The following is a 27,614-nucleotide window of genomic DNA, read 5'->3' as shown; positions in this document are numbered from 1 at the left end:
AGTTCAAGAAAAGAGAAAACAGAAGAACAAACCCTCATTTTGAGTTCCACACAGAGACAATGCAAGATGATCAGTGTGCATTAGACATCCATCTACACTGAGGTGATAGAGACCAGATATGTACTGTCTTTGTCCCATAGGACCTCTTTTTCTCCCCACTAGACAAGAGGGCAGACAACCCAGCTTAGTAGATGTATGAAATCTTGGTCAGAGCCCCCCCAAAAAATAAGTAGTAAATGGACAGATCTATTGGTGGCTTCTTGTGTGACGTTTTGGTAAATAGATGTGTCATCTCGACAAATACACATTTTTGTTTAAAATTGGGGAGAACACAAAATGCATGTGTGTAAATGTACATAATAACAGTCTCCTATGTTTGACATCGATGAAGTGCTGGGAGTAATTTGAAGAGCTTTGAGTGTTCAGGTGACTTCTCCAATGCCTTATGGCCTTATAAACTCCCAAAATGTAATTTTGCACAAACATTTCACTCAACATTCAGGTTTAGTTTTGTAATCTACATTTGGAAACATTCCGAATATAAAGACATCCATCCATACAAACCAAGGGGTTTACATAAGATGAAGCAATATGTAATATGAATGATCTGGAAATTGAACATGTTAAATTGAGAAAATTATACATGGTCTTTGCTTTGATAAAATAATCTGGAGGTCTGTCACTCCCTACTGAATGAATCTAAAGAACAGTCAAATAATTTTCTCATGCAATTACTTGAATGTATCAAGAGGTATATTACTACACAATTAGAACATAATTACAGCTTACCAACAAGAATTCGTGCCTTGGTGATGAAATAGAATAGAAGCACCATGATTTGATGATCCATGGAAGAAAAATTAGATCTCTAGGCAGACAAAAGCATTTTTGATCACTCTCAACGAGTTTATTCTATCAGAAATGTCTAAGTCTCAAACAATAGATCTCAGGGTTTCAACAAGTTCACCAATGTTCATCAAGTAGCAGCCTTTCAGGTTCACGTCATCATCAATTCCATCAAATACTTGTTTATTTTGCTTCCCTCAAAGTCAATCGAATGAGAAACATATGAAAGTTACACACTAGCCTGGACATATGCATTTGAACATCCTTATGGGACAAAAACATTTTCATATTAATAAAGCCTTTTCATTTGTTTCTGATGGTTCCAAAGGAAGTACTCTAGTGCACCGCCCCATGGCCACTAAGGGTACTGCAAGACAGGACTGACATTCATAAAGGAGGAAGTTGAACCTGAGGGGAGGAAGGAAATGCAGATACACTTCAAAAAGGAAACCAGTGATGGCCCTATGACAAACATAAATACAAATGAAAAGAAACCAAAATAAAATATAACATTTAAAACAAGCTTTGAAGGGCTGACAAGAAAACCATTTACACCCTGGTTCCATTTCGAAGCCTAAATTAGGCACAAATCACATACCAAGTTGTATTATTGTACCACAATTTTTTCAGGAGCATAATAATCAAGAAATGAATTATAGTAAGTGTTTTTTCCCCTCTCTCTTTGTGACACCCTTTTACTTACAATGACAGCTGTTTGTCTTGCAGCAACACAAGTGCAGCACTTCAAAATAATTAGTTCCAGCATCTTCCATATTGCTTTAGTCACATACATTTAGACCGCGCAAATGTTTTAGAAAGAAATTTGCAAGGGAGGGTCGGTCACATTGCATGTACACACCGCTATCAGTCCTTTTTGGTATATTGAAGCAGCCTTACTCAACCCACTTTTGGTGGTGCTGTGTTTAGTCTGTCTAATCTATCAAACAATCACTTCATATGAGCAGATTTACAACATCGCTGGCCAAGAATGTTACATAAAAGTTAATATTAGCGGTCCCATGATTTTACGATGGCTGAGTTTACACAGGCAGCCAATTCTGATCTTTTTGTCAATTTAAATTTGATTTAACTCGGCAAGTCAGTTGAGAACAAATTCTTATGTACAATGACAGCCTACCCCGGCCACGGCCGAATATGAAGCAGTCTGGATTCGAACCAGGGACTTGCAGTGAGATGCAGTGCCACCAAATAATTGGGCAAAATACCTGAATTGGCCTTCCGGTGTCAACACAGCCTTTGTGTATAAAATATAAAACATTTGGAAGGTCGTGGCTTACCCAACCTAGCCATTACACTATGAAGTAGCAGAAGTGTTACAAACCATGGCCATATCTGATTCCTTAGACTACACAAACATACATGCACACATTCTTTAAAAGTGGAAAAATAGAAGACTGGACACCTCTAATATAAGAGACCTATAGAGTCTACTGCTCAAGCCATGGTTGGACGTTTCATATCTGCATTTCCATCAACATTGATCAAGTACCTGTCTAAACCCCAAAGACAGATTTATTTATACATATTTTCCACTCATATTTTCTATAAAAAAAAAATGGCTTAAAGGTAGACTCAGTGAAATGAGTCCGCAGCACCGCAGATAATGCGATGAGCGAGATCCAAGACTTCGCGCCAACACAGTATCAGTGCATGTGCTTGGGTTCGTGTCACGCTGTTAGTGTGTGGTAGGTACGGGACCAAAACAGTGGGTGAGTTTAGCCTCGTGCTTCAAAGCTCTTAGCTGTTGAAGAAATTAATGATTCTACCTTTCAATGAATGGATAATTGACAGACCTAAAAATCTGTTCTCCCCCTTTCATTTTGATTTTACAAAAAGATACATTTTTACAGAAAAAATGTATAACAAATCATTCTAAAATACTGTTTGAGAGCACACACGTGTCACTGTTTGATTGCTGTGATAGAACCAAAGGACAAAGTAGCCACCCACCTGGGATAAATAGAAATACAAATAGTTTGACTGACCGTAGGGAACACTAGCGAGTAAATGGATGACTGGAGGTGAGGTTTAACAATACTAAACGCAAGAGAAGAGAACTTCCAATCTGAAGCCCAACATGAGAGAATATAGTGTTAATTTAATTACTGCTTCTTAGTCTGATCTAGTTCACAGTAAAAATATTTTTACAAAATTCCCGAGTTTTGGGACAGGGTGTCAGTTGTTATTTCGAGGCAACATGGGGCCATGGTGACACCGGAAGCCCTAGTTGCCTCGGTGGCTCTCTTAGGATTATTGAAAGTGTTGCAGGGGTAAACCGTGGTCCTTCAGCTAAAAGTTGAAGAGGGTAAAGGGAACAGTTGGTTGATGTGGAGTGGGATGAACAGTGGATAAGGCTCTGGTAATACAATGTCATGGTCGTCCTTGGTCGCTTTCACACACAGCCACACACTTACTCCCTCTGTTTCTTTACCAAAGCTCGAGGCTACGGGCTTTCAGATTGAACATGGATTCTATATTCTCTTTTTATTACATTCTCCTACCCCTGTATATACTGTAACTCTTGCTCTGTTACTCCTTGAAGCTCCTCTTATAAACACTCTACCCACCCACTGTATACATAGATGTTTCTCTTTGACTGCCCCAAACAACCCTTCACCCCTGTTTTCAATGTTAATTTTTAGACAGCTCAGTTCTCAGGTCCACATGCTCATTCAAGGAGATGGCTGTTGCATCACATCTGTTCCCTTGTAGAAAGTAGTGTGGTATGGAGGGTTTGACATTAATCAACATTAACGTCCATGGGTATTTTGTCCTCCAGCTGTAGTGGACCGTCCACAGTGAGCTCCTCCATGCTTTTTCCTGACTCCTGAAGCTGCTGCCGCCGCTGAACCTCCGCCTTCAGGTTTTCCAAGTCCCTTTGGCTGCAGAAGGAATGGGATACCATAGGGGTTAATGTTGAGCCGACATTTATATTTTTTAAGAGTGGATGGAATTCCACAGGGGTCAGAACTGGGTCCTGGCACGTTTTCATTTTCAAAAAATAAAATAAAAATTTAAAAAATGTACTACTTCACTTTACCTGAGTGGTATAAAGATGATGCCGTTGATAATATTGAGCTGTTCCAGAACACTGGCCATACTGGGTGCTGTGAACTGGAAAAAGTGTCAGAAAGAACAGTGTGTCATTTTGTTGTTATGAAACTAACACCAACAACACATTTGAAAAGAAACTTGTGTCTGTAGCAATGGTCCCTCAAATTACTGTAGGCACTGAGCAAATTTCAGGTCTGCTGAGTCCAAACTTGAACGTTGTGAACATTCTGTGCAACTTCCAGCACGCGTTTACTGTGAACACAGAGGCTATACCCACTTTAAGTTACAGTTTTAACAGTGGCCATGTAGGCTACTGTGGCTATTTGATCATAATGTAGGCCTACCAGTGGCCTACCATCAAAAACAATGGAGAAAATACATCCCATAACATTTTAACATGGAAATAGCCGTTCTATCCTTCAGCCTACAGTAGAAGCCAATGTGTGGTTTTCAATGTAGGCCTACAGTCCATGAGCCTTTTGAAATAAACATGCAGGGCTTGACATTAACCTGTTTATCCACTTCCCCTTCAGACAAGGTGGCTGAAAATGGTTGTTGTGTTGTTTGACCCAAGAAACCACTTTATAGAATAAAAATGTATTAATATTGCCATGCCATTATTACATAGAATCAGACAAACTATGCTACCCTCTGTCGATTGGCTACTTAGTTTATTCAAGCCTGCCTCAAAATACAAATCTGCCCCTTTAAGACAAAAAAAAAGCTCCTTACCTGACTTGCTTTTCAAAGAGGTCTAGAAATGTACACGTTATGTGCTCTTGTAGGAAGCAATGATTCACCTATTGCTGACTACAAATCATCTATAACTGGGCTAATAACTCACTAACAAGCAGAGGATATGAACAAAATGCAGCTCTCGCTTTGATCACAAAACAAGTGCATCTACTCACAACCACTCATGCTGTAAATACAGTCCAGTTCAAAGTAAGTGGTACAGATCCATATATGGCAATGGTCTGATTGTTTATGCCTCACGGGTCTGTGTAGAGTTCGGGCTGAGTAGTGTGTCAATGAAATGGAATCATACTCCGAAACATTCTGCCTACAACAATCTCTTGCAGTTTGTTTTGTTTCAGTATGTTACATTGAAATTGGCTAATATTGTGTTGATTCTATCACAATTGCCACAGTAAAGGGAAACGTTGATAGTGTTATCAGGGAAATCTCTAGAACAGTGGTCACCAACCTTTTCTGAGTCAAGATCACTGAGTCGAAATGCAAGCCAAGTTCTTTTAACATGACTTAAAAAACGTAAGCCTATGCAACATAAACCAATTAAAAACAGTACTGTTGCAATGAGGTTTGTGCAGTAAACTATAGGCCTAATACATTACCACCACATATTGGCTTTGCTGTTCAGGCCATTTTTATAAATTATATTTCAACATTTGAGGTAGGCTATATGATCTCACCGGTAATAGATCCGTTGCTGTATTACTTGTGAGGGACAGCTGAGTGAGCATACATTTAAATCATTTTTATTTTACTGGGCTGATGGTGCCTGCATCTGATGGTCAGTTGCAGCAGAGGGAATAGAGGAGAATGAGGGTCCCCCTCAACATCCCTTCACTCTCCCTTTCCTCCACTGACACTGTCCAAAACGGGACACCGTCTTCCAGCTGATGGCGAAACTCGAGGCGCACCGCATTATTTCTGCCTCATGCACAAATTCATGTTGTTACTCCTATAAACAGAGAAAGTGAAATAGTCCTCGATATTAAAAGACCCGAGCCACTAATAATAACAACACAAGCCTATAGATAGTTTCCTACTCATTCATTACTGCTGCACTGCTTGTTGTAGCGCTGAGTGGAAATAGGAAGAAGGCATATTTTGTGGCGTATAAGTGTTGACAGTGCTGAGTACGAACTATAACTCACTCGTAAAAACAGCAGCTCTTTTCTGTATTCATTGACAGTCTCTCTTGTCATGGTTTTAAACGTTTTGAAATCTCACAGTATCAACTTCACTGTAGCTTTGTTTTATGCCTGCTATATTACTGCAGACAGTATCTGAGCCATCCAATTGGCCAGAAAGCAGTTTGTACCTTCAGACACAGGAAATGGTTCAAAATGGCAACAGTTCGCCTACCCGGCACACAGGTCAGCTGAATCAGGTGCACCTACCGCCAACAGCCCGAGCCAAAAAAATAAAAATAGGAACACAAGGATTTATCGGTTGTTTTTTTTAACAGAAATGTTTGGCAATCGAGTAGGAATGCCTTTGAGATTAACCAGTCGATCTCCCGGTTGGTGACCACTCGCTAGAAAGTTGAGTGAACTTCAATCTCAATCTTCTCTCTGTGGGCTGATATTTTTGGGTGGCAGTCTCGGGCTACTGTACGCGCAGTTTAGAGGGAACATTGGTCTGTAGATTATGCCATCATCTGGGTGCAATACAAGGCCCTTTGATTTTGTCTTATGGATAAAAACCATGAAACCATAGCTACGCCTTAAGCCACGTGCCTTGAGTGGCATGATGCTGGCGTTGGAGCCGTTCTTGTAGATCTCGTTCATGGTTCTCTGCAAAGCCACAGCCTGCTGTGTGAGGTACTTCAGGTACTCCGAGCTCTCTTTAGTCTTCTCGTGGGCCTCTCCCACCTGAGAGGGGACATAGGGGAAGAAAGTGATAAAGAAAGCTTAAAAACAGATTGACCTCAACTAATATCAGTTGTTGGTAATCTAGCACATAATCCACTTTTTTTGTAATTTTTTAGTACTTTTTACAGCTTTTTCGTGATATCCAAGTGGTAATTACAGTCTTGTCCCATCGCTGCAACTCCCCTACGGACTTCGCAGAGGCGAAAGTCAAGAGCCACGCATCCTCCAAAACACGACCCTGCCAAGCCGAAACACGAACCTGCTTCTTGACACACTGCTCATTTAACTCGGAAGCCAGTCACACCAATGTGTTGGAGGAAAAACCGTTCAGCTGGCGACCAAAGTCAGCTTGCAGGCCTGCCACAACGAGTCACTAGAGCGCGATGGGACAAGGAAATCCTGGCCGGCCAAACCCTCCCCTTACCCGGACGACACTGGCCCAATTGTGCGCCGCCTCATGGGTCTACCGGTCTTGGCCAGTTGTGACACAGCCTGAGATCGAACCCGGGAAAGTAGTGACACCTCAAGCACTGCGATGCAGTGCCTTAGACCGCAGCACACCTCGGGAGGCTATCTAGCACATATTCTTATTTCAGCAATTGTTCTTAAGCCACTTCTGAGGAGAGGACATGTAGAGCTTTGTGTACTGCAGCTGTACGTCTTACCTGGTTTTTGTAGATGGTGTAGCCCTCCTTTTCGTGCTGGAGCGCAGAGCGGAACTCCGCCTTGCTCTCGTAAACCCTCGCAACCAGATGATGACTGCAGAATTATATATAAAAATAATAATAATAATTGCATTAAATCAATTGAAGATAAACACAAACTTGAGTTTAGAACAGGAAGTCAGTTAATATACTGAAAATTATGTTCAGTCACTCAAGGAATAACTCTCCCTTGTCCTTACCTGAGGGCTACTTTGAGGGAGCGGGGTCCGTGGTATTTGGAGTTGATGGCCAAGGCGTTCTCCAGGAATCTCAGAGACAGGTCGTACTCCATTACTCCATGCAGCACCAGGCCAATGTTACTCTATAGGAGGAGACCCGGGACCACAGGGAGGACAAGTGTAAGGAGAACTGATTTGATAAAGGTCACACACAAAACACACCTCAAAGGCTTCCACAAAATTGGTACATAACTTCAGAGTTAACGTGGTAACACGTCCACTTACAGGATGGTTTCAATCAAAAGAAAATACATTAAATACTGTGGTCCACTCACATCTAGCAGCGCCATCTCAGGGTGGTCCTCTCCACACACCATCAGCATGAGGTAGCGGGCACGGTACAGCAGCTTCAGGGCAGTGGACAGCTGACCGTTGGCAAAGCAGTACAGAGCCAAGTGCATCTGGGGAGAGAAAGCAACCAGGCACTTAGAAACAGCTAACATGGACATTGTTTTTTAATGACGAAACAAACTTTTTTTAAATAGCCATTTTCAGGGATACATACATATTCCTGGATAGTGTTGGGGTGCTCAACGCCCAGCACCCTCTCACTCATCAAGACAGCCTTCTGTTGGTTACTGAGAGCCTGTGGACAGAGAAGACGAATGTCAGGACTGTCACTGGAATTGCTGTGGCCCTTTGTTTTCATGTGTGAGAGGAATATAAAAGTGTGTGTATCATGTCTAGAGCAGCACACCTCATGGTGGTCTCCCATGATGTAGTTAAGGCGAGCCAGCAGACGCAGGCAGGCACAGATCTCCACGTGCATGGCCCCGTACACGTTGTTGAACAGATTCAAAGCCTCGTTGATTAACTCACAGCCCTCCTTAAGGTAACCTGCAGACAGAGGCCTTGTTAAACACTCAGGCTTCCACAATTGTTGTACAACACAAAAGAAAGTCACGTGAACGGGTTCAGAGAGGACACTAAGGTAAGTTGCATTGTTGAATGAATGTAGTAATGCTTCTGCATGGTTTGTATGGGGAGAAAGGAAACATTTCTCAGCCTTCGTGTGTGTGTGTTGCATGTGTGAGTAGAGCTTCATGTGCATATCTGTTTAGCACTAGGAGGACCTCGGGCTGTTGTGGTGACAGTATTACCGCCACACCGGCGGTCAAGAGTCATGACGGCAGTCAAATTCCAAGCTCTGATGGTCGTTAGTAGCCTACCAAACATGCTAACTGCCTGGTATTCAGCACTCCATTTCCCCTAATCACGCTACCATCAATGCTAATGTATTCAAAAATCTCAAACACTTCATGAGAGCCCATGAGCTCATGTTGGGCAACATTTCTATAGGCTATGAAATTGAGTGAGAAAACAGAGTGATGGCTGCTAATAAAAAGAGGATCCCCTCAGCTTTCTATAGGCTTGGCCTACTATATTTATTTCTCAACTTTCCTAATATTAAGCACATTGTTTATCTTTACAACCGGAGTACAGCCTACCTGGCTGGCATGAAAATGAACCAAAGGAAAAGCTTCCTCCATTCGCTATTTAAGTGCATAGATTACATGTATCATTTCCTGCTGTCCCCATTTAGAGACAGGTTCATGATGATGGTCCGTTATTTATTTTTTTACCCCTTTTTTCTCCCCAATTTCATGGTATCCAATTGGTAGTTACAGTCTTGTCACCGCAAATCCCGTACGAACCCGGGAGAGGCAAAGGTCGAGAGCCACGAAGGTCGAATGCTTCTCGACACAATGCCCACTTAACCTGGAAGCCAGCCACACCAATGTGTCGGAGGAAACACCGCACACCTGGCAACCATGTCAGCGTGCACTGCGCCCAGCCCGCCACAAGAGTCGCTATTGCGCGATGGGACAAGGACATCCCTGCCGGCCAAACCCTCCTCTAACTCGGACGACACTGAGCCAATTGTGTGCCGCCCCATGGGTTTCCTGGTTGCAGCCGGCTGCAACAGAGCCTAGACTCAAACCCAGAATCACAAGTGGCACAACCTTAGACCACTGCACCACTTGGGAGGCCCCTGATAATGGTTCATTTGAAATCAAAACAAATTTCACACATATTATTTAGTACATATTATTTAGTACAAAGACAATATTAAATCAAAAAAACTCTGATGGGTGACAATATTAGCCTATCACTGCAAATTTCAAATCATATTCGCACACCTAAACCATAGGCCTAAAATTTGCCTAAAACATAGGCCTACAATTTTAATACGGTTTGTATCACAACTAAATTGGCCAAATAAATAATTAAAATTAAGCACATTAATTCACTTTACAAGGGGTGTAGATCTAACTGGCATACATAAGCAGCGTGCGAGTTTCACATTTGGGTTAGATAATTGTCACCATAAAAACGCACCTTTATAATAAAAGCATTAGATGCATAATTGCATTTGCGGTCACTTTGATAATGGTGTTTTCCGTTAATGGAAAAATTCACGCTTACAGCCTACTACCATGTGTACAACGCTGTGCTTATAATGAAGAAATAGCCTAATAGTTTATTTTAAGCTACATTTTCTGATCTGTTGCATCAGCCACATTGCATAAAAAAGTGTTTATTGCTTGTATTAAATTTGGAATCTATCGCATGCCACAACTGTCCCATATGTGGAATATTTATTTATTGCACAGAAAAGGTTGACTTTGTACTATGGGTGATAGTTGATGTTTGTTAGGCCTACTCATCTTGTTGGCTGACGAAAAGTAAATGTGGACAGCTCTTCCAAGATCTTCAATATGCGCCTCGGAATTGGATAAGGACGCAGTTGCATCCCCGATGTGTCTGTCTGTCTTAACTTGTAGCCTGTGAGAAAGACCCGATCATGTGACGGAGAGGCGCTTCGGATTGCACAGCACACTCAGGGCGAAGGGAACAACGCAGCACTCCGGGCCGCAAAATGCATGGATTGTTTTAGGGTGCATTACGGCCACAAAGGGGATGGCGACATGAAATTCGAGGCATTATCAAGTGCTTGTCAAACTGGGAATGAGAGACTATTGAGAGTACAGCCTGTGCAAAAGCAGAGCTCCTGCCTTTCAAGCTGCTCTTCTCAAATCATTATTAGTCTCTCATCATGCAGCCTTACAATGTATTACAAATCTAAAACATATAGCCCAACGTTTGTAGAACAACTAAAGTTACATTAATAACTCTAAATTAAGCATATATGAGTACCAATTTCTTTGTTAACTGCCCAACACAATAGCGCTCGTGCGCACTCCCTCATATCATTTGGAGAAAATATTTCTGTTTTATTCAGCTTTGTTCAATTGTATTCTTCATACTATAAAATAATGCCACGGAATTATAAGCAAATCTTGTCTGTAAAATGAAAAAGTGCAGCCCACAGCCATTTGGCACAGCCACATCAGGACAACTCAGAGTATGCTATTCTTTTCTTCTGAAATAGACTACATTTTCTTCATATCATGCTTCTTTAGACCTGTCGAAAAATAAATAATGGCTTGTAGGCTGTGTGTCGAAGCCAGGAGATGCTAAATGTTTTTGTAAATTAACAGTCAATTACCGTGAGACCAACAGTTATTTGTTGACAAATCACCAGCTCACAAAATTGTGACCCGCCACAGCCCTAGGAGAACCCATTCTGATCCTGCCCAGCAGGACTGGTATCCACCTCACTGGACCTTGGCCTGTCCGCATGTGTGTGCTGCATTATTAGTGTGAGTAGTACTGTATGTCTCTAGCACTAGGAGCATCCATGCCGTTCCGGGCCATGCTGATTGAGGTCTTGTAGCTTCATGCTAGCCTCACCTTGCTGGACCTTGGCCTGTCCACTCTGGAAGAAGTGAAAGGCATCGGAGGCCTTGGGGTTGACGTGCTTCACCACAGGGAAGATGTTAAGGATGTCCTCCTCTGTGAAGGCAGGCTTGTGGCGACTGTCAAAGTTATACTCCTTTATCAGGATCTAGAAAACACAGGGAGGCAGGAGACACAGGAAGGTTGTTAGGAGGGGGAGGGTTAAAAACATGACATCATTAAAATACACATTCTGAATTACAATTTGACCCCTGGCACCTACTCCCTCTGCATTTCTGTAGACCTGAAGGTATTTAATAAATGTATACAATATGTTGAAAACCACACCTAGTCTAAATAGGAATTGATGCGAGTTACCTGGATGCCAGCTTTGATGGAGATTTCTCTGAGCAGGGTGATCTTCTGAAGGCCGTATTTCTCCACTACCTGGTCAGCATTCTCACTGTAGAAAGATGCATGTTTTTAGGAAAACCTACGCCAACTTTAACCCAAGCACACTCCAGTGCATGCCAACATGGTAGCTGCCAGAATAGTGTGCTAACGTCAAGCCTACTATTGTGCAAAGATCAATCCTAATTCCCACCCACCAGTGCAGGGTGAAGTTGTAGTAGCTCTGGGCCTCAGAGACTATGTTCTTCCACAGCTCACTGGGTGTCAGGCTGGCCCACGCCGTGTTGTCCCCTCCCCCTGGAACTCGGTTACGGCGTTTACGGTTCTTGCGGCGCGACACGAGCTCGTCGGCAGGCAGGTGTGCCACGGCATCAGGGAAGGAGGACAGGAAGCAGTTGAGGAAGTGGCTGACAGCAGCTGAGAGGGCCGACAACTCCACACCCTGGGAGATGGAGTACATAGTCTATTGTTCTCATATTTAATCAATTTCTTAGGGAGACAAATAAATACTTTCTATGATAAGCAAGTAGGGATACTCATTTTCGTGGTGCAAAAGTACAAAGATCTGTGTCATCCTAAGTGCATTATAATTGTTTAACAATCATTGCTTAAAAATAGCAATCACCTGGAGGTATGTCTTGAAGATATGTTTCGCACATCTGGTGATCAACTCGCTGATACCTATTCTCTTCAGAACAGAAGAGATACAAAACCGTCAGGAAAAAAAAAACAAGCTTAATGCAGATGAATCTTTATGTATTGTCCTGCACCCTGTCCTGCAATATGTCTGCAGTAGAAACAGAACAGTCGAGAAGGTTATCATTATGCTAATTATGCTATCATTGCCCTTCATTATATTTCTCCTTAATCAGTCCTCAAGAGAGTATGGAGGTCAGGGGTTTAGGCTTACATAGAAGTGCTCCAACTGTGCCTTTGCTGGGGTCTTGTCCACAAACTCCAGCACGTTGCCTAGGTAACGCACATTGATGCCCCTCTGGTGCAGAGCCTCAGTCAGCGTGGCTCCATCCATAGGCAGAGCACTGTGGTCCAGACAGTCCTTCACCTGGAGGGAAAGACACGCATAAGAAAAATTAATTACCACACACAAGAAAAAATAACCAAGGAAACACCAACCCACAAATAGCTAGACAGACACAAAGGCTAGTGATAGAGTGATGTAAGAAAATAGTTGAAATATAGTTAAGGCAATGACTGCTTGTGCGTGGTACCATGTTGTTGCCCTGAAACTTACCAGAGAGGGGATCTGACAGGACACCAGGAAGGCAGCAGCATCCTTCAACAGCTGCTTCTGTTTCTGAATGTCATCCACACTGTCCTCAGGGAAACGCACTCCTGGGTGAGAGACATGGGGAGGAAATGAGTACTGTACAGCAGAGCCAGCTGCCACACAAAACCTCTCCTAGAAGCACTACATTTACCATCATCCTACCTGGAGAAAAGATGTCTGGGTTGAAGCGGATGTCGAAGGAGGTGTTGCTGATGGAACCCACGGCCTTGCAGGCGTTGAGGACAACCTCTCGGCTTTTAGGGTCTTGATGGAGACAGGTCAGGGTGGGGTTGGTGAGATCAGGGGAGGAGTAGAGGGGTGTTTTATGAATATACCAAGTTAGCTGGGCAACTCAAATCAAAATTATATGGGGTAAGTTCCCCAAAAGCACCACTATCATCTTTTGTCCAATGCCGACATGTATTGAAAATCCCCACCTACACACTGTTGCAGATCTTATTTTTTTTGTATTTTTTTAATTAAAAACACATTGTCATTCGCGCTATTGTCAAGCAGACAGTAGGGCCAGGGGACACCTCCTGCTATCCCACACACATGCAATGATCACATTAAACCAGGGATTCTTTCCTTCTTTCTGGAGCGTCAAACCCTTTGATTAATTGTCACACCAGCCAATGAGAAATAAACTTGACAGATGTGGTTATTGGATTGCTATATCTCACACCGTTAGTGATTTTACTGGGGTCCATGCTCACCCCATGGAAGGCTAAGAACTGGACAGGGACACCTAGCCAGGTGGAGAGATGCAACTAAGACACCAGCATTAAGTCTTCTTAGCGATACTATGGATAAACCCTCTCACATCCTGATGAAAAACCACACATACACTCTTTAAAATGGACTAAGGGGGAGTATAAGAATATTTTTAAGATAAATACACAACGCAGAGGATGAGAGGACAAGAGTATTAAAAACTAAATAGAGTACCAATGGTCAATAGGGAATTGTCAATGGAAATAGTTGGCTTTCAGTTCTACAGCTGTTTATAATCTGTGGATCAGAGCTACACGTGCCACGTTTTCATTGGTCTGTTCATTGAGTCTGGAGCAGGATACTTATTGGGCCACTGGCCCAGTTGTACTGCAAGGACTTCTGATTGATCAACCCCAGGCTATGGTGGGGGGGGTTATAAATGACATCCTGTTTATTTGTTCTGTGGAGAAAAACTGAGGACAGGGGAGACTGAACATCTACCTCCCAGCATAACATCTATGATTCTTCTCAAATCAATCTATTTTTGTCCCCGATTTGTTTTGGGGTCTGTGTTATTGAAGAATAATGTCAACTGCTAACAACTCACACACACCCCGTTCTAAATGCAAGTCTATGGAGCAAATAAAGAGACCGCTTCTTTAAAAGCATTTCTCCACCGACTGGATATCCCCCGTCTCTATCTACCCTGCAATGGTTTGGACGTACCGATACCGGATCCATCTTCTGCGGCTAAGGACTCAGCCAGCTTTTTGGCCTGGGCTAAGCCCGGGATACTATCCTCAGCCTTACCCTCCAGAGGGCTCTCGCACTCCCCGTTCTGAATCGCTGTGGCAACGGGCACCAAAGGCCCATTGGTGGTCACCGTGGGAACCACATTATCCTCTGTAGGGGTTGCCTGGGAGGCAGTCATGGTTGTTACTGCAGCAGAGGGAATGTCCATTTCTGTTGTTTGTTCTGCCTTGGGGGCTGCTTCTGTGGTGGTGGCTTCTGTTGCTGCTGGCTGAGGGGCATCAGAGGTAGAGGTGGTCTCTATCTGGACTGTGTCGGACTTGCCGTCAGTGAGGGTTTCTGTGGAAGTGTCTGAGGACTTGGCTGAAGCATCAGGGTTCTCCGTGGAGGGCAGGGCTGGAACGGCTGCCTCGTGGCTGTTATTCTCTGTCAGGGTGGCCATCTTGCACTCCTTGTTGGCTTTCTGCTGCATCAGCTGGAGTGCTGCCATCTTCATGAAGAGGAGGTATCTGAGGAGTAGATTAGAGAATCTTTATTATCCGAGGCAGTAGGACATCAATTCAGTTACGTGAACATTCAAATGTGCAGACACAATCATACACTAAAGGGAACATCAAATGACCCTCGAGGGACATACCCAGGGCACCCTACAGTACCTGTGCTCGACGAAGGCCTCAATGAGCTCCTGTCGGAGGCAGGCCAGACGGTGGCGGTGCTGGCGGGGGAAACCCTGTCTCACACTCTCAGGGGAAAGCTCCTCCCCTTCCACAGGCAAGAAGTTCAGGTCGGGGGGGAAGGTCCTCAGAAGGTCCAGGATGTAGTGGCGTCCATCGTTGCCAATTATGCCCTTACACTCAACAGAGGAACACAGCTCCACGGACTCATCCTTCTCATTCAGCACATTGTGTCTCTGGACCTGGGGGTGGGAGAGTCAGTCATTATGACAGAGAGAATGTGATAACCACAGTATGGCAGGTTAGAGACGCAGCAGTCAATATACGTTGAACATCTGTAGGCCGGTGCAGTGACAAAAGATATTGAAGTTGGCTTACCCTGTATTGACAAAAACATTAATCCCAAACAATTAGTAGACTTAAAAATAAACCATAAAACTGGCATTATCATATCCTCTTCCTCACCTTGAGTGGTCGACTGGTCCTCTCCAGAAGTTCCAGGTACTTCCCATGAGACACCACTGTCTTCCCAAAGTCGATAGAGCCGTAGATAACGCTCTGCTCCTGCTCTCTCTCCAGAATGCCAGGGATGATCGACTGGGCCGTGACACGGTAACCCCGATAGTCCACCACCACAGTCCCCAGGGTGTACAGCCCCTCCACGTCAACGGCCCCGTAAGCCCGGACACCATTGAGGTCGTTGGTGGGAGCAGCGTGCGCGGCAGCGTCCCCGCCCAACTCGCGGTAGTGGTCACGGACGTCGAAGCCCAGGGAGAAGAAGATGTTGTTCCAGATAAACATCTGCATACGTGTCTCCTCGCCAGGGTTGATGGCCATGACGTTGCCGTCGATCACCGCCATGGAACCCCGAGTAGCAGCAGCCGCAAAGTCACTGTGGACCTGGAGAGAAGGAGAGGGGAGGAGAGTTAGAAAGTGAATGCTTAAGGATGTAGAGGATTGAACGAAGAGTAGTCTGTGCACACTACAGGTTATAGACGGAAACAGACAGTAGCATAAAAGGAGAGTGCTTCAAGAGAGAGTCAATGACCGAAGCTCACTGGAGAAAGCAAATAAGCATGAAAGAGTGCAGGAGAGAAGAGGGGAAAGGAGTTGGGCTTCAACTGCTGCTGTAGGCTGGCTCACCTTGAAGATGGCCCTCTCTCTCAGCAGGCGTTCAGGCAGGTTCTTCCGGGCCAGCTCTCTGGTTGTCTGCAACTCCTCATTCCAGTCTCGCGTCTGAATAAATAACAGAGACCCCATGTTACACTGACTCTAAAAAACAGACTATTTTTAGTGTGTGTGTACTAGAGGTCGACCGATTAATTAGGGCCGATTTAAAGTTTTCATAACCATCGGAAATCTGTATTTTTGGACACTGATTTGGCCGATTCTTTTTTTTTTACACCTTTATTTAATCTTTATTTAACAAGGCAAGTCAGTAAAGAACACATTCTTATTTTCAATGACGGCCTAGGAAAGGTGGGTTAACTGCCTCGTTCAGGGGCAGAACGACAGATTTGACCTTGTCCGCTCGGGGGATTCAATCTTGCAACCTTACAGTTAACTAGTCCAATGCTCTAACCACCTGATTACATTGCACTCCACGAGGAGACTGCCTGTTAGGCGAATGCAGTAAGAAGCCAAGGTAAGTTGCTAGCGAGCATTAAACTTATCTTATAAAAAACAATCAATCAATCATAATCACTAGTTAACTACACATGGTTGATATTACTAGTTTATCTAGCGTGTCCTGCGTTGCATATAATCGATGCGGTGCGTATCGTTGCTCCAATGTGTACCTAACCATAAACATCAATGCCTTTCTTAAAATCAATACACAGAAGTATATTTTTAAACCTGCATATTTAGCTAAAAGAAATCCAGGTTAGCAGGCAATATTAACCAGGTGAAATTGTGTCACTTCTCTTGCGTTCATTGCACGCAGAGTCTGGGTATATGCAACAGTTTGGGCCGCCTAATTTGCCAGAATGTTACGTAATTATGACATAACATTGAAGGTTGTGCAATGTAACAGGAATATTTAGACTTAGGGATGTCACCAGTTAGATCAAATACGGAACGGTTCCCGTATTTCACTGAAAGAATAAACGTCTTGTTTTCGAGATGATAGTATCCGGATTCGACCATATTAATGACCTTCGGCTCATATTTTTGTGTGTTATTATGTTATAATTAAGTCTATTATTTGATAGAGCAGTCTGACTGAGCGATGGTAGGCACCAGCAGCCTCCTAAGCATTCATTCAAACAGCACTTTAGTGCGTTTGACAGCAGCTGTTTATGACTTCAAGCCTATCAACTCCCGAGATTAGGCTTGTGTAACCAATGTGAAATGGCTAGCTAGTTAGCGGGGTGTGCGCTAATAGCGTTTCAAAAGTCACTCGCTCTGAGACTTAGAATAGTTGTTCCCCTTGCTCTGCATGGGTAACGCTGCTTCGAGGGTGGCTGTTGTCATTGTGTTCCTGGTTCGAGCCCAAGTAGGAGCGAGGAGAGGGACGGAAGCTATACTGTTACACTGGCAATACTAAAGTGCCTATAAGAACTGTTGGGGAATAATCAGAATTGGTTGGTAACATAGGTAAGATGTTTTATATTCATCATATGTTTGTAAGTTACTTCTCATCAGAATGTTATTTTTGTATAATACTGTGGCGGGGTTGCAGTATCTGTTCTATGTCAAGACTAAGTTGCTTGGGCCGGAGAGAGGGGAGAGGTCAAGCGTGTATCTCTTGGCTCCACAATGTCTGTGTGCCAGTCAGTGTGTCTCTGTGATCTTGTCAAGATAGGATGGATTTGATATATGCCTGTTGATATGGAGGATTTGTTTATGGTTCTGAGTTTGAGAAGAGAGCATAGCTGAACGATAAATTATGCCTATGCTGTCTCATCATGTGTGTCTTTTGCTATTAAAGGATCTCAGTTGCAATGTAGAAGGGACTCTCAAAGAATTCATTGATAGACACTGAATTGATCTGAGAGTCACAGGGTTGTGATAGAGCTCATATAATTAAAGATGGACTTTGTGATAACTAACTCTGACTTGTGTGTGGTTTGCTCTCATGATTTGGTAAATAGAGGAAATTTCCACGACAGAACATCCAATAGTCAAAAGGTATATGAAATACAAAATGGTAGAGAGAGAAATAGTCCAACTACAACCCAAAACTTCTTACCTGGGAATATTTAAAGACTCATGTTAAAAGGAACTGCCAGCTTTCATATGTTCTCATGTTCTGAGCAAGGAACTTAAACATTAGCTTTCATACATGGCACATATTGTACTTTTACTTTCTTCTCCAACACTTTGTTATTGCATTATTTAAACCAAATTCAACATGTTTCATTATTTATTTGAGGCTAAATTAATTTTATTGATGTATTATATTAAGTTAAAATAAGTGTTCAATCAGTATTGTTGTAATTGTCATTATTACAAATACTTTTTATTTTTAAAATCGGCCGATTAATCGGTATTGAAAAAATCATAATCGGTCGACCTCTAGTGTGTACCTGTCCAGGTATGTGTTCCTCGTAGCCGAGGTGCTTGGTGTGTGTACCTGTCCAGGTATGTGTTCCTCGTAGCCGTGGAGCGAGGTGTATGGTGTGTGTACCTGTCCAGATATGTGTTCCTCGTAGCCGAGGAGCGAGGTGCTTGGTGTGTGTACCTGTCCAGGTATGTGTTCCTCGTAGCCGAGGAGCGAGGTGCTTGGTGTGTGTACCTGTCCAGGTATGTGTTCCTCGTAGCGAGGTGCTTGGTGTGTGTACCTGTCCAGGTATGTGTTCCTCGTAGCCAAGGAGCGAGGTGTATGGTGTGTGTACCTGTCCAGGTATGTGTTCCTCGTAGCCAAGGAGCGAGGTGCTTGGTGTGTGTACCTGTCCAGGTATGTGTTCCTCGTAGCCTAGACGGGAGGTGTAAGCGTCCTCAGCTCTGACACAGTCCATGGTGTGGTCCACCTGGGGGGCGGTCCAACTGTACACCTGGAAGGGTGTGGCTATCCTTTCAAACGGATGCCGCTGGACCCTGCAGTCAATCAGAAACTAAATTATCCATGTATCACAGCGGGAATATTTCTCAGATAAGGCTTACCTGAATGATCAAGAAAAAACAACTACTGTCTGGCTAATATATTTAGCTCTTAAAATATATATATATACACATTTCTGATAATGACTAATAATTGTATGCTTAATTTCTTTTCCCCACATTACACAGAAGTAATAAATAACTCAGTGCATTGTGGTTAGCGTAGCCCACTTACCTTGTCTTCTGCAGGACAGTGAAGTTCTTTTTGAAGGCAGGGCTAATCTGGCTCAGCAGCTCAACCAACGAGTGGCTCAGGAAGCTGGGATTGGCTGGCTTGGGGTTGAAGGTGTAGGTGGTCGACCTGGAACAACAACACCATGGTCATCTCTCATTATGGTCAACTCTCAGCCTTTGCCAGTTGACTTTTCACACAATCTTGTCAAAGCTAACCATACTGTGCTGGCTCTGATATTTTCCCTTTCACACTTTCCAGTACAGTTCCAGCAAGTGGTGGATGTGTAATCAGGCCAACACAATCCAGCTCGGCTCAGCGCAGTAGTGTGAATACAGCATGCGGTAAGTCTAATGGGAGAAAGGGAAAGCCAGACTCACTGGTTGAGGTAGAAGCCACGTGTGGAGGCGGTGATACTGATATGTCTCTCCTCAACAGTCACCATATACAGGTACATCAGATCACCATGCATCTTCCTGTTGCCAGGAGGGGGGTTCCAGCCACTCATAGTCAGGACCTTCAGGCACTGCATGGGCTATAGAGCAAGAGGGGGAATCAGATATGGACATTGGAATGTGACTTATGACTTGTGGTGTGCTAGTGTGGATAATGGAAAACTTTATGGTGGTAAGGATGTACAGGATATAGTACAAACCAGCCAGCTGATGTATGCTGGTTTTGTTGAGTGCACACTCAACTTTTAACTAATCTTACCCTTTATTCTATAACCACGTTTACTTATTCTATAATAATAAAAAAGTGTACTAGTGCCAGGCTTGAGTAAGCCTGGCACTTAGCTAGCAAATCATTGTGAGCTATATAAAATTGGCTGCTACAAGCAGATCAAAAGGTTGGAGCTGAAGCCAGTAAACTACAAATGGACAAACTCCTTGAAGAATGTAACACATTTTTTGAACTGTCAGATAATGTCACAGAGACACACATAAATCTATGTAAATGAGATGGCATTAGAATGATCATAATTAGCTTGCTGGCATCACCGGGGTTGTGGGTTTTAATTTTACAGCAAATGTGAAATATATGTCACTATGAACTGTAGCCTCTTTGGATAAATGTGTTAAAATCATCGTAATTACCGTCATTATTACCTTCCAGTCCTTGTTCTGTGGCTGGAGGGGCACCAGGGGGCGTTCTTTACTGCCAGGCAGGATGTGTTCTGGAGGGGTACAGTCTATCTGCTCCAGATCACTGCCCTTCTTCTTCCGCTTACCACTGTCTGCAGAGGAGATAAGGTCACAGGTCAGACTAATGCAGCCAGTCCAAAGACTTTTATAGCCTGCTACCTAGGACACAGACATGCACATTTGTAGGATAAAGGTGGCTGGATACCTCAGAATGCTGACTGAAATCTCTCTCACCCCAATTCTCGCTGAACAGACCCACCCAAACACGCAAATAAACAATTGGGTACGCAAACACGTGTGCACGCACACACACCTCCTAGGTCCCCGTCGGTGAAGACACTGAGGAAGGAGAGAGAGTTGCAGTCCACTCCATTGTAGGCATCAGATGGGTCCAGGCTTTTCAGCAGGTCTCTGATATGACGCACATGGATACGGGCCTCGCGCACTGTGTAGGGCTCTGGGGTGAGGAGAAAGAAAGGACAGTCATTACTTTATTATCGATGCAATCTACAGACTGTCTCCTGGACTGTTGACTCTCTAGAAAGGGGACTAGGAGGAGATTCTGCCTTCAATCTTAAACATATACAATTTTTAGGCTTTAAGATCAATAATGTCTAGGGGTAGGGGCTAGTGGCTGACTTCAGAACATATCACCAAGTCCTACCTTCCACTACTTTGAGAAGGGAGCCCTCCTGCAGGCCCTCAATGGATTTGAGCTCAGCAAAGTTATCCAGCACGTTGCCGTCCAGCTGCAGGGAGAAACAGGTACGATGACAGGTGTCCTCACGGTCCATCAACACCTGGTGGATCTCCTGCACCATCTCCTGGGGTGAAACCTGGGGGAGCGTGCGGGGGTTAACATCTTATAGCAATAGAGACTGATAATGTCTGGTCATACAGCTAGTCCCAATTTGATCCCCATCTCTCTACCTTGGCCCTAACCCTTCAATGTTTGCAGATCTGAAGCCTCTGGATAGGTATAAGCGGTGTGCTGGTGGAGCTTCCATCCACTATATTGCTTACACCTTACAGATCAGCAGACGTTGAAGGATTAGGCGGGTCAAGGGGTAGTGGCAAATTGGGACCGGCTGTTGGGCTGTCTAAGTATGTACTGTACCTGGAGGTCAAAAGGCTCCGTCCCGGGTGCCTGGATCTTCACAGTGAACCCTGTATCCTGAATCACAATCACTTCCTGTTCGTTAGAATCCTCCACATCGTCCGTGTCACCACCCCCATCCTGCTTGGACTCATCCTCCGAATGATAGTGGGCCCCGCCCCCATTCATCACCACTGTGCTTGCACTGTGCCCTGTGATTGAACAGAAGGAGATACATTCAACATAGCTCGTCATCTGATTGGACAGATGGGTAGAGAGGGCATTGCCATGGCAGAGTGACACATAACTGAATTAATAGGGATATAAGCCTACAGATAGCAAACAAAGTAGTGCATGTTGTCAGATTAGATTACTCCTAAAAGGGCATAGTCTACAGTGCTAAATCGGCGACTTATAGGATCCAAGGAGAATAGGATCCAATTAGCACAGGAAACAAGATCTCCAGCCTTTGCCATGTGAGGCAGAAGTATACAGATTACCTTGGTCTGCTTCTCTCAACCCGGAGTTCTTAACCATCAGACTCTAGTACAGAACACAAAAGTTGGTGGTTTGTTTGCCTGGTGCTTTTCGCCTTCTCCACATTGGGCACCAGACTCCCAAGGTCACTGAAGAGGAATTATACTGGAAAGTGTGAAAGGAAAATAGAGCCATCCACACAAATCCTCCCCTCTGTGTGTGTGTATACATCTTCACTTCCAGAATGAGTGCAACCTCCTTGACCTCCGAAGGGGCCTCACTGGCACAAGGCATTGTAACTGTGGAGACACATCTGTGTCGCAGGGGTGTTTCCCATTTACCAGAGCTAAAAATAAAACAATAAAAAAGTGTCACAAAATATTGTACTATTTTGAATGGTGTGGGTTGAGTTGCCAAGAGGAAAGGCTACATACATAAATAACAAGTGGGGCCTGCAGTGTGGAGGGGCTGTTTTCTCTCCCAGACAACTGCAACCGGCGCACCCTTGTTCAACGTCAAGGGTAACGCAGTGTCAGGGTTACCACGTAGAGGGGGTGGTTGGGGGAAACTAGAGTAAGAGGGTGAGCGAGAGAGAGAGGGCGGAGGGAATGAAAGAGTGAGAAAGAAAGACTCACCACGCTCTGAATACCAAACACAACAGCCTTGGCCAACAACTGGTCCATGCTGCAAGAGAAAACAGACTACTAAAAAAGAACAAGGAAAATAGACTTGAACATATGATAGGAGCCAAGGGATAATGTTTCTGTAGGTCAGAAGGGAGGGAGGTGAAGGAAGGGATCAACTGTGTTTTTAGAAAAAGGTACAGTGGCCGGTCATCCTGTCCTGTTGTAGAAGCAGATATATTTGATAAGTTACAGCAGTTACTCTGTCTCTCTCCTTAGGTGTCCTATTTCTGGCCTGATCCAAGTCACTCTTCATCTCTCCATTAATTCTTTCCTCCCTCCATCAATGCCCCAAGCTATTGCATTTTTCTTAGAGTTGTCACAAACAGACAGTGAGAATCCCTTCGGTCATTCAAGGTCCTCTGCTTTCTGCAAGATTCACTTTTCAGCTCAGTTTTGTAACTCCCACAAAAATTCAACATGGTACTTGACTCACATCAATTTAATGAAAATGTATACAGTTTAAGTTTCTCAAGTGGAATTGATGAGGTAGGGGAAGAGCCTTCAAATAATGGTGTGTATGAATACTTGCTGCCAATGCTATTCAATCTGTACTGAGAAGGAAAGACTACAAGTGTCAGAACCAAGAGTACAAAGTGTCAGACAGCACTATGAAAATCATCTAGCCTAATAATTGCAAAACAGACCCACTTGGCCCTACAGCAACAGAACAGAGCACTAGGGGTGAGGTGACAGGGTGGGGAATGGGGTCCAATATTACACAACCTTCTGCATTACTCAAAACATTTAGACCAACTAAACATGTTTTTTAAGGAGGTTGAGCCTTCATGTCACTGTGTGTAGTGTAGACAGGAGATAATCATGTCGTTGGTGACAATTCACAGATGAAGAGGGCAGCAGGTGGAGGGAAGGGAAAGCAGAATCCACTAACTGCTGCAGTACTTCTGTCATACTGGCATGCATATTCTGACCTCGGTGGGTGAGTTAGGCCTACATATACAGATTATCCAATTGAAGGCTTTGCTTATTTCAATAAGAAATATTTATCTTAATAGTGTTAAGGTAGCCTAGTGGTTGGAGTGTTGGGCCAGTAACCGAAAGGTTGCTAGATCGAATCCCCGAGCTGACATGGTAAAAATCTGTCGTTCTGCCTCTGAACAAGGCAGTTAACCCACTGTTCCTAGTCTGTCATTGTAAATAAGAATTTGTTCTTAACTGACTTGCCTAGTTAAATAAAAAATTCAACCACAAGACCAACCTTAACCATACAAAATGGAGGAAAAATGTAGATTATTACACAAGCAAGGAGCTTTGATCCTCTTGAACAGGTAAATCATTGAGGGGGAGGGGAAGCAGAAGGACGAGGCAGACCAGCATTCAGTTAAACCAGTTAGACAAAACAACCCCTCCACACCCCATCCAGTGCCACCATTAGCATCTTAGCTCACTCCTCAGGTTGCACAGTAACCAAACTTATCCTTGCGCCAGGATATGTCTCATTCAGGGCAGTGGGTCAAAGAGTTAGGTCCCCGATAGTATGGAAAGGAAGACGAAAGAAATCAATTAGGCAAATAATAGAAAGCGGGCTACAAGAGATCAACAATCATTTTCACAATTTCCTCGAGGTGTGAATGTCTTGATCGCTACTAACGTCATTATTCAATCAAAATTGTGAAAGACCACTAGGCCAACTAATCCAGAGAGCGAGCTACCAGTCTCCATGCTGCCCTGTCTGCTGCCCTGTCTGTTGTTATATCTCTGATCAAGGTTAACCACGGACTGAGCGCTGTTCTTGCTTTCGACTACAGATTAATTCATTCCCCATCCCCTTGACATGGCGGACCTTGACATGATGGGCCTACAGACCAGGGCAAAAAGAAACCAAACAGACAGCATTGGGGGAGGGGGGGGGGCACAGAGCAAGGTCTTTTTTTTGTCCAACATAGATAGATTTATTACACCACAAGATGGCAACCTTCTTTTGATAGATTGATATAGAGCAGGAAGGGAAAGCTTTCCTGCAGAGTCATGCATATATCTTTGCAGGAAGGTCTCATAACCAGTCAAATCAATCCTCTGTCTAAAGCATGTTGATGTGTTTTAGAATGGGTTGTTGTTTTAGACCTCAGACCTGTGGGGTATACGACAAAGCAGGATCAAGGAGTTAACTTGCCTAAATATTCTGAAATAACTTTCGATTTTTGAGAAAGATAAGCTTGAAATGGACATGGTCTAATAAAGAACAAGCAAATCAACAGTTATTTCAGGTTGCTTATCAAAGTTTGCTGGCTAACTCAATTGATACTACCTTGTAGTATACCTTTCTGGGTTGTGATTATGAAGGCCTGATGTTAGTATAACATTACAAGAGATGACAAGGGGCTAGAGGGGGGGTGTGGAGAGTCTGGACAGTGCCCTGAGGACTACAAAGGTCACCCTTGAGGAGCATTTAAGCTCCTTCGGTTACAATCACCAGCAGACCCCCTCACCCCGTTACCCTCAACCTCCTCCACCTCTCTCACCCCTGCTAACCCCCATGCTAACCCATCAGTCTGCCATGTGCTGTCTGTCACAATACTGTCAGTACTGCAGGATACACAACTCAGTGTCTTGGTAGTTAACCAACAGGCTCAAATGCAGCCTAAGGCATTTGTCTAGTCCAGCAGGCCTCTTAAATGAGAGGTGAATTGCAATAGAAAGCTAATCAAGGAGGTGATCGTATCTTGAATTGCCAATAATAGGAAAGTGGTTTAGGGGTCAATTATTTTGTTGGTATTGATTACTTAATACCTATGGAGTTGTGAATGAATCTTGTCAATAGCTGACAAAGGTTGCCAACATACTAAAGCTCTATGACGGACAAACACTTTGTCCATAAACAAAAACTTAAATTCACTAGAAAAAAGTATGATGGTATATGTGCTGCACATACAAAGCTCTAGTCTCGGTGAAGGCTAGCCATTAAAAATATGCTTCTCATCTTCCAACAAATACTGATTGGTACATAAACGTTTTGTTTGTCTCAAAATCATTTGCTGCAAATGCAAATAATTGATGAAACATACAATAACCTACAAATACCTGGAATTAAGAGTTGTATTCTGATACAAATGACATGTTATTACACATTACAGTCACTGGCTGTGACACAATGAGTCACTACAATCAATTACAATCAGTACAGTTGTCGTGCAATAACTGTGACAATGAGGCCAATTCAAAGTGTGACAGCTGAACTAACTATATTGTGTGTAACGTTATAGTCGTGGCAACACAGGCGTCTATGCATGCAACTCAAGGTCCTGTCAAATGTGACACCGAAAGCTGTGGCATTGTCGTGAAGGCTGCATAAGGTTGTGTAATTTCAACAGTGGCCTTACATTCACCAAACCTATACCAGTAGTGCGTCATGTGACTGTCTCGATCATCAATACTTATATATATATATATATATGACGCAAGCGATCGGTGGCAAGCCATGAAAATCGGTTTGTTTTAAACGACACTTACCGGCTATATGACTCAGAATGTCTCAAGAATAACCTTCTCTCTCCGTGCATGCACCATGACTTTTCTCAAAGGGTCAGCTTCCGCTTCCCGGTCGAGGAACAGCCAACCTCTCCGGTTCTGAACGGGAGGGGGGATCGGGAAGGTATCATGCCAACTAACGGGGACATTGGTGATCTAGTCACTTCGATATTACTAGGTCACAAAAATAGCATGCATTTGATGGACTAACTGGGGAAAAAAATAGTTTATATTAATAGAAAACGGCGTGTGAAATTACTTCACATCGATTAGAACCCCTCTTATCTCGAAATGTGCAGTTCCACTGAAGGTGACCTTCAGTCCATTCGTTCTTTCAAGCAGGTACAGAACAGCTGTGGTCCCATGTGCGTTTGAACGTGGGGTGCTCGCACCACATTGTTAAGATAGTGGATACAATTGTATTACTTTCTATAATCACATTTATATCAGCCATTGTTCTACAACAAGTCAGCATCACCACAAGCTTGGCTAACTATTTCGAAGCTAGTTAGCTAGCTAGTTGTGTGTATCAATGGTTGTGTCTTTGTTTGGCATACAGCCAGTGAGCAAACTAGTTAGTCGAACAGCTTATCTAAATAATTCTAATAGTCATTTAATTGTTAGCTAAACCCTCTTGATATGGCTTAAGCTAACCACTTAGCTACATGTTAACGTTAGTTTAGCCAACACAACAACTACTAGCTAGCAAATACAACAACTCAAGCAAGCTGTCATTGTTGAATTGACACATCTTGGTTGTAATAGAAAACTGGGTTGAATACTGAGGCCCATTACTGCATTTTCAGCTAGTTAGCTAACAGACTAATCAACGCATTGACAGATGAGATGACTACTTTGAATTAACTGTACATGTGTGTAGCTAGCTTGCTAACGCGGTAATTAGTTACTAGCTATGTGCATAATTTCATAACTTTCAACCGACGCCGCTAGCATTACGATACAACTTAAACATTTTGCATGGTAGTTAGTCTCTACTAGCAAGTTAGATAACTACGTAACGTTAGCTAGTTACTTACCACACGCACAAGGATCCTTGTTTGGTGCCTTGGTCTCTAGGTGGTCTGGCGTTTCTCCTTCTGCAAGATCAACTGTGTTAACATTACAGTTGGGTACTGACGCCTGGATGTCATCCGTCTTGCTCACCATTATTTGGCAGTCAGTGTGGCAGCTAGTTAGATTAAAGGTGGCAACAGAAATCTGTTGCTCAAAATTGCTATGTTAATCTGTGAAATGCTTCTTCTTAGCTAACGGGCTAGCCAGTTACATGCAGAGGGTACGATCTTACAAAAACAAGTCTACATAGGAAGGACAGTCAAAGCTGGACATGGAAAACACGTGGTTTCTCCTCCTCCTGACCCCTTTGC

At 43.6% G+C, this 27,614-nt stretch overlaps 1 protein-coding gene across 9 annotated transcripts; it reads right to left on the bottom strand.

The window, feature by feature from the left end:
* Window positions 1-1,008: 1,008 nt before the first annotated feature.
* LOC135552872 (clustered mitochondria protein homolog) lies at window positions 1,009-27,614 on the bottom strand. 9 transcript variants are annotated; one of them, XM_064984791.1, is made up of 29 exons: window positions 26,212-26,247; window positions 22,693-22,741; window positions 22,081-22,403; window positions 21,602-21,792; window positions 21,149-21,320; window positions 20,798-20,941; window positions 20,437-20,576; window positions 19,720-19,874; window positions 19,343-19,468; window positions 18,957-19,104; window positions 16,207-16,299; window positions 15,529-15,963; window positions 15,046-15,305; window positions 14,366-14,898; window positions 13,088-13,189; window positions 12,890-12,990; window positions 12,548-12,700; window positions 12,263-12,325; window positions 11,835-12,100; window positions 11,605-11,689; window positions 11,242-11,395; window positions 8,183-8,322; window positions 7,991-8,071; window positions 7,761-7,886; window positions 7,447-7,568; window positions 7,208-7,301; window positions 6,408-6,542; window positions 3,908-3,981; window positions 1,009-3,749 (listed from the first exon to the last, which is right to left on the bottom strand). In XM_064984791.1, exons 3-29 carry the CDS (start codon window positions 22,115-22,117, stop codon window positions 3,608-3,610), a joined length of 4,272 nt encoding a protein of 1,423 aa, XP_064840863.1. In that variant the 5' UTR covers window positions 22,118-22,403; window positions 22,693-22,741; window positions 26,212-26,247; the 3' UTR covers window positions 1,009-3,607. The 9 variants fall into 9 exon arrangements, with proteins under 9 accessions (XP_064840863.1, XP_064840862.1, XP_064840864.1 ...); XM_064984790.1 differs by lacking the exon at window positions 22,693-22,741 and having other exon boundaries at window positions 26,212-26,296; XM_064984792.1 differs by lacking the exons at window positions 22,693-22,741; window positions 26,212-26,247 and adding an exon at window positions 22,492-22,607.

Source organism: Oncorhynchus masou, chromosome 13 (genome assembly GCF_036934945.1).
Source record: "Oncorhynchus masou masou isolate Uvic2021 chromosome 13, UVic_Omas_1.1, whole genome shotgun sequence".
NCBI classification, from domain to species: domain Eukaryota; kingdom Metazoa; phylum Chordata; class Actinopteri; order Salmoniformes; family Salmonidae; genus Oncorhynchus; species Oncorhynchus masou.
This window is presented reverse-complemented; position numbering and strand designations above follow the sequence as displayed.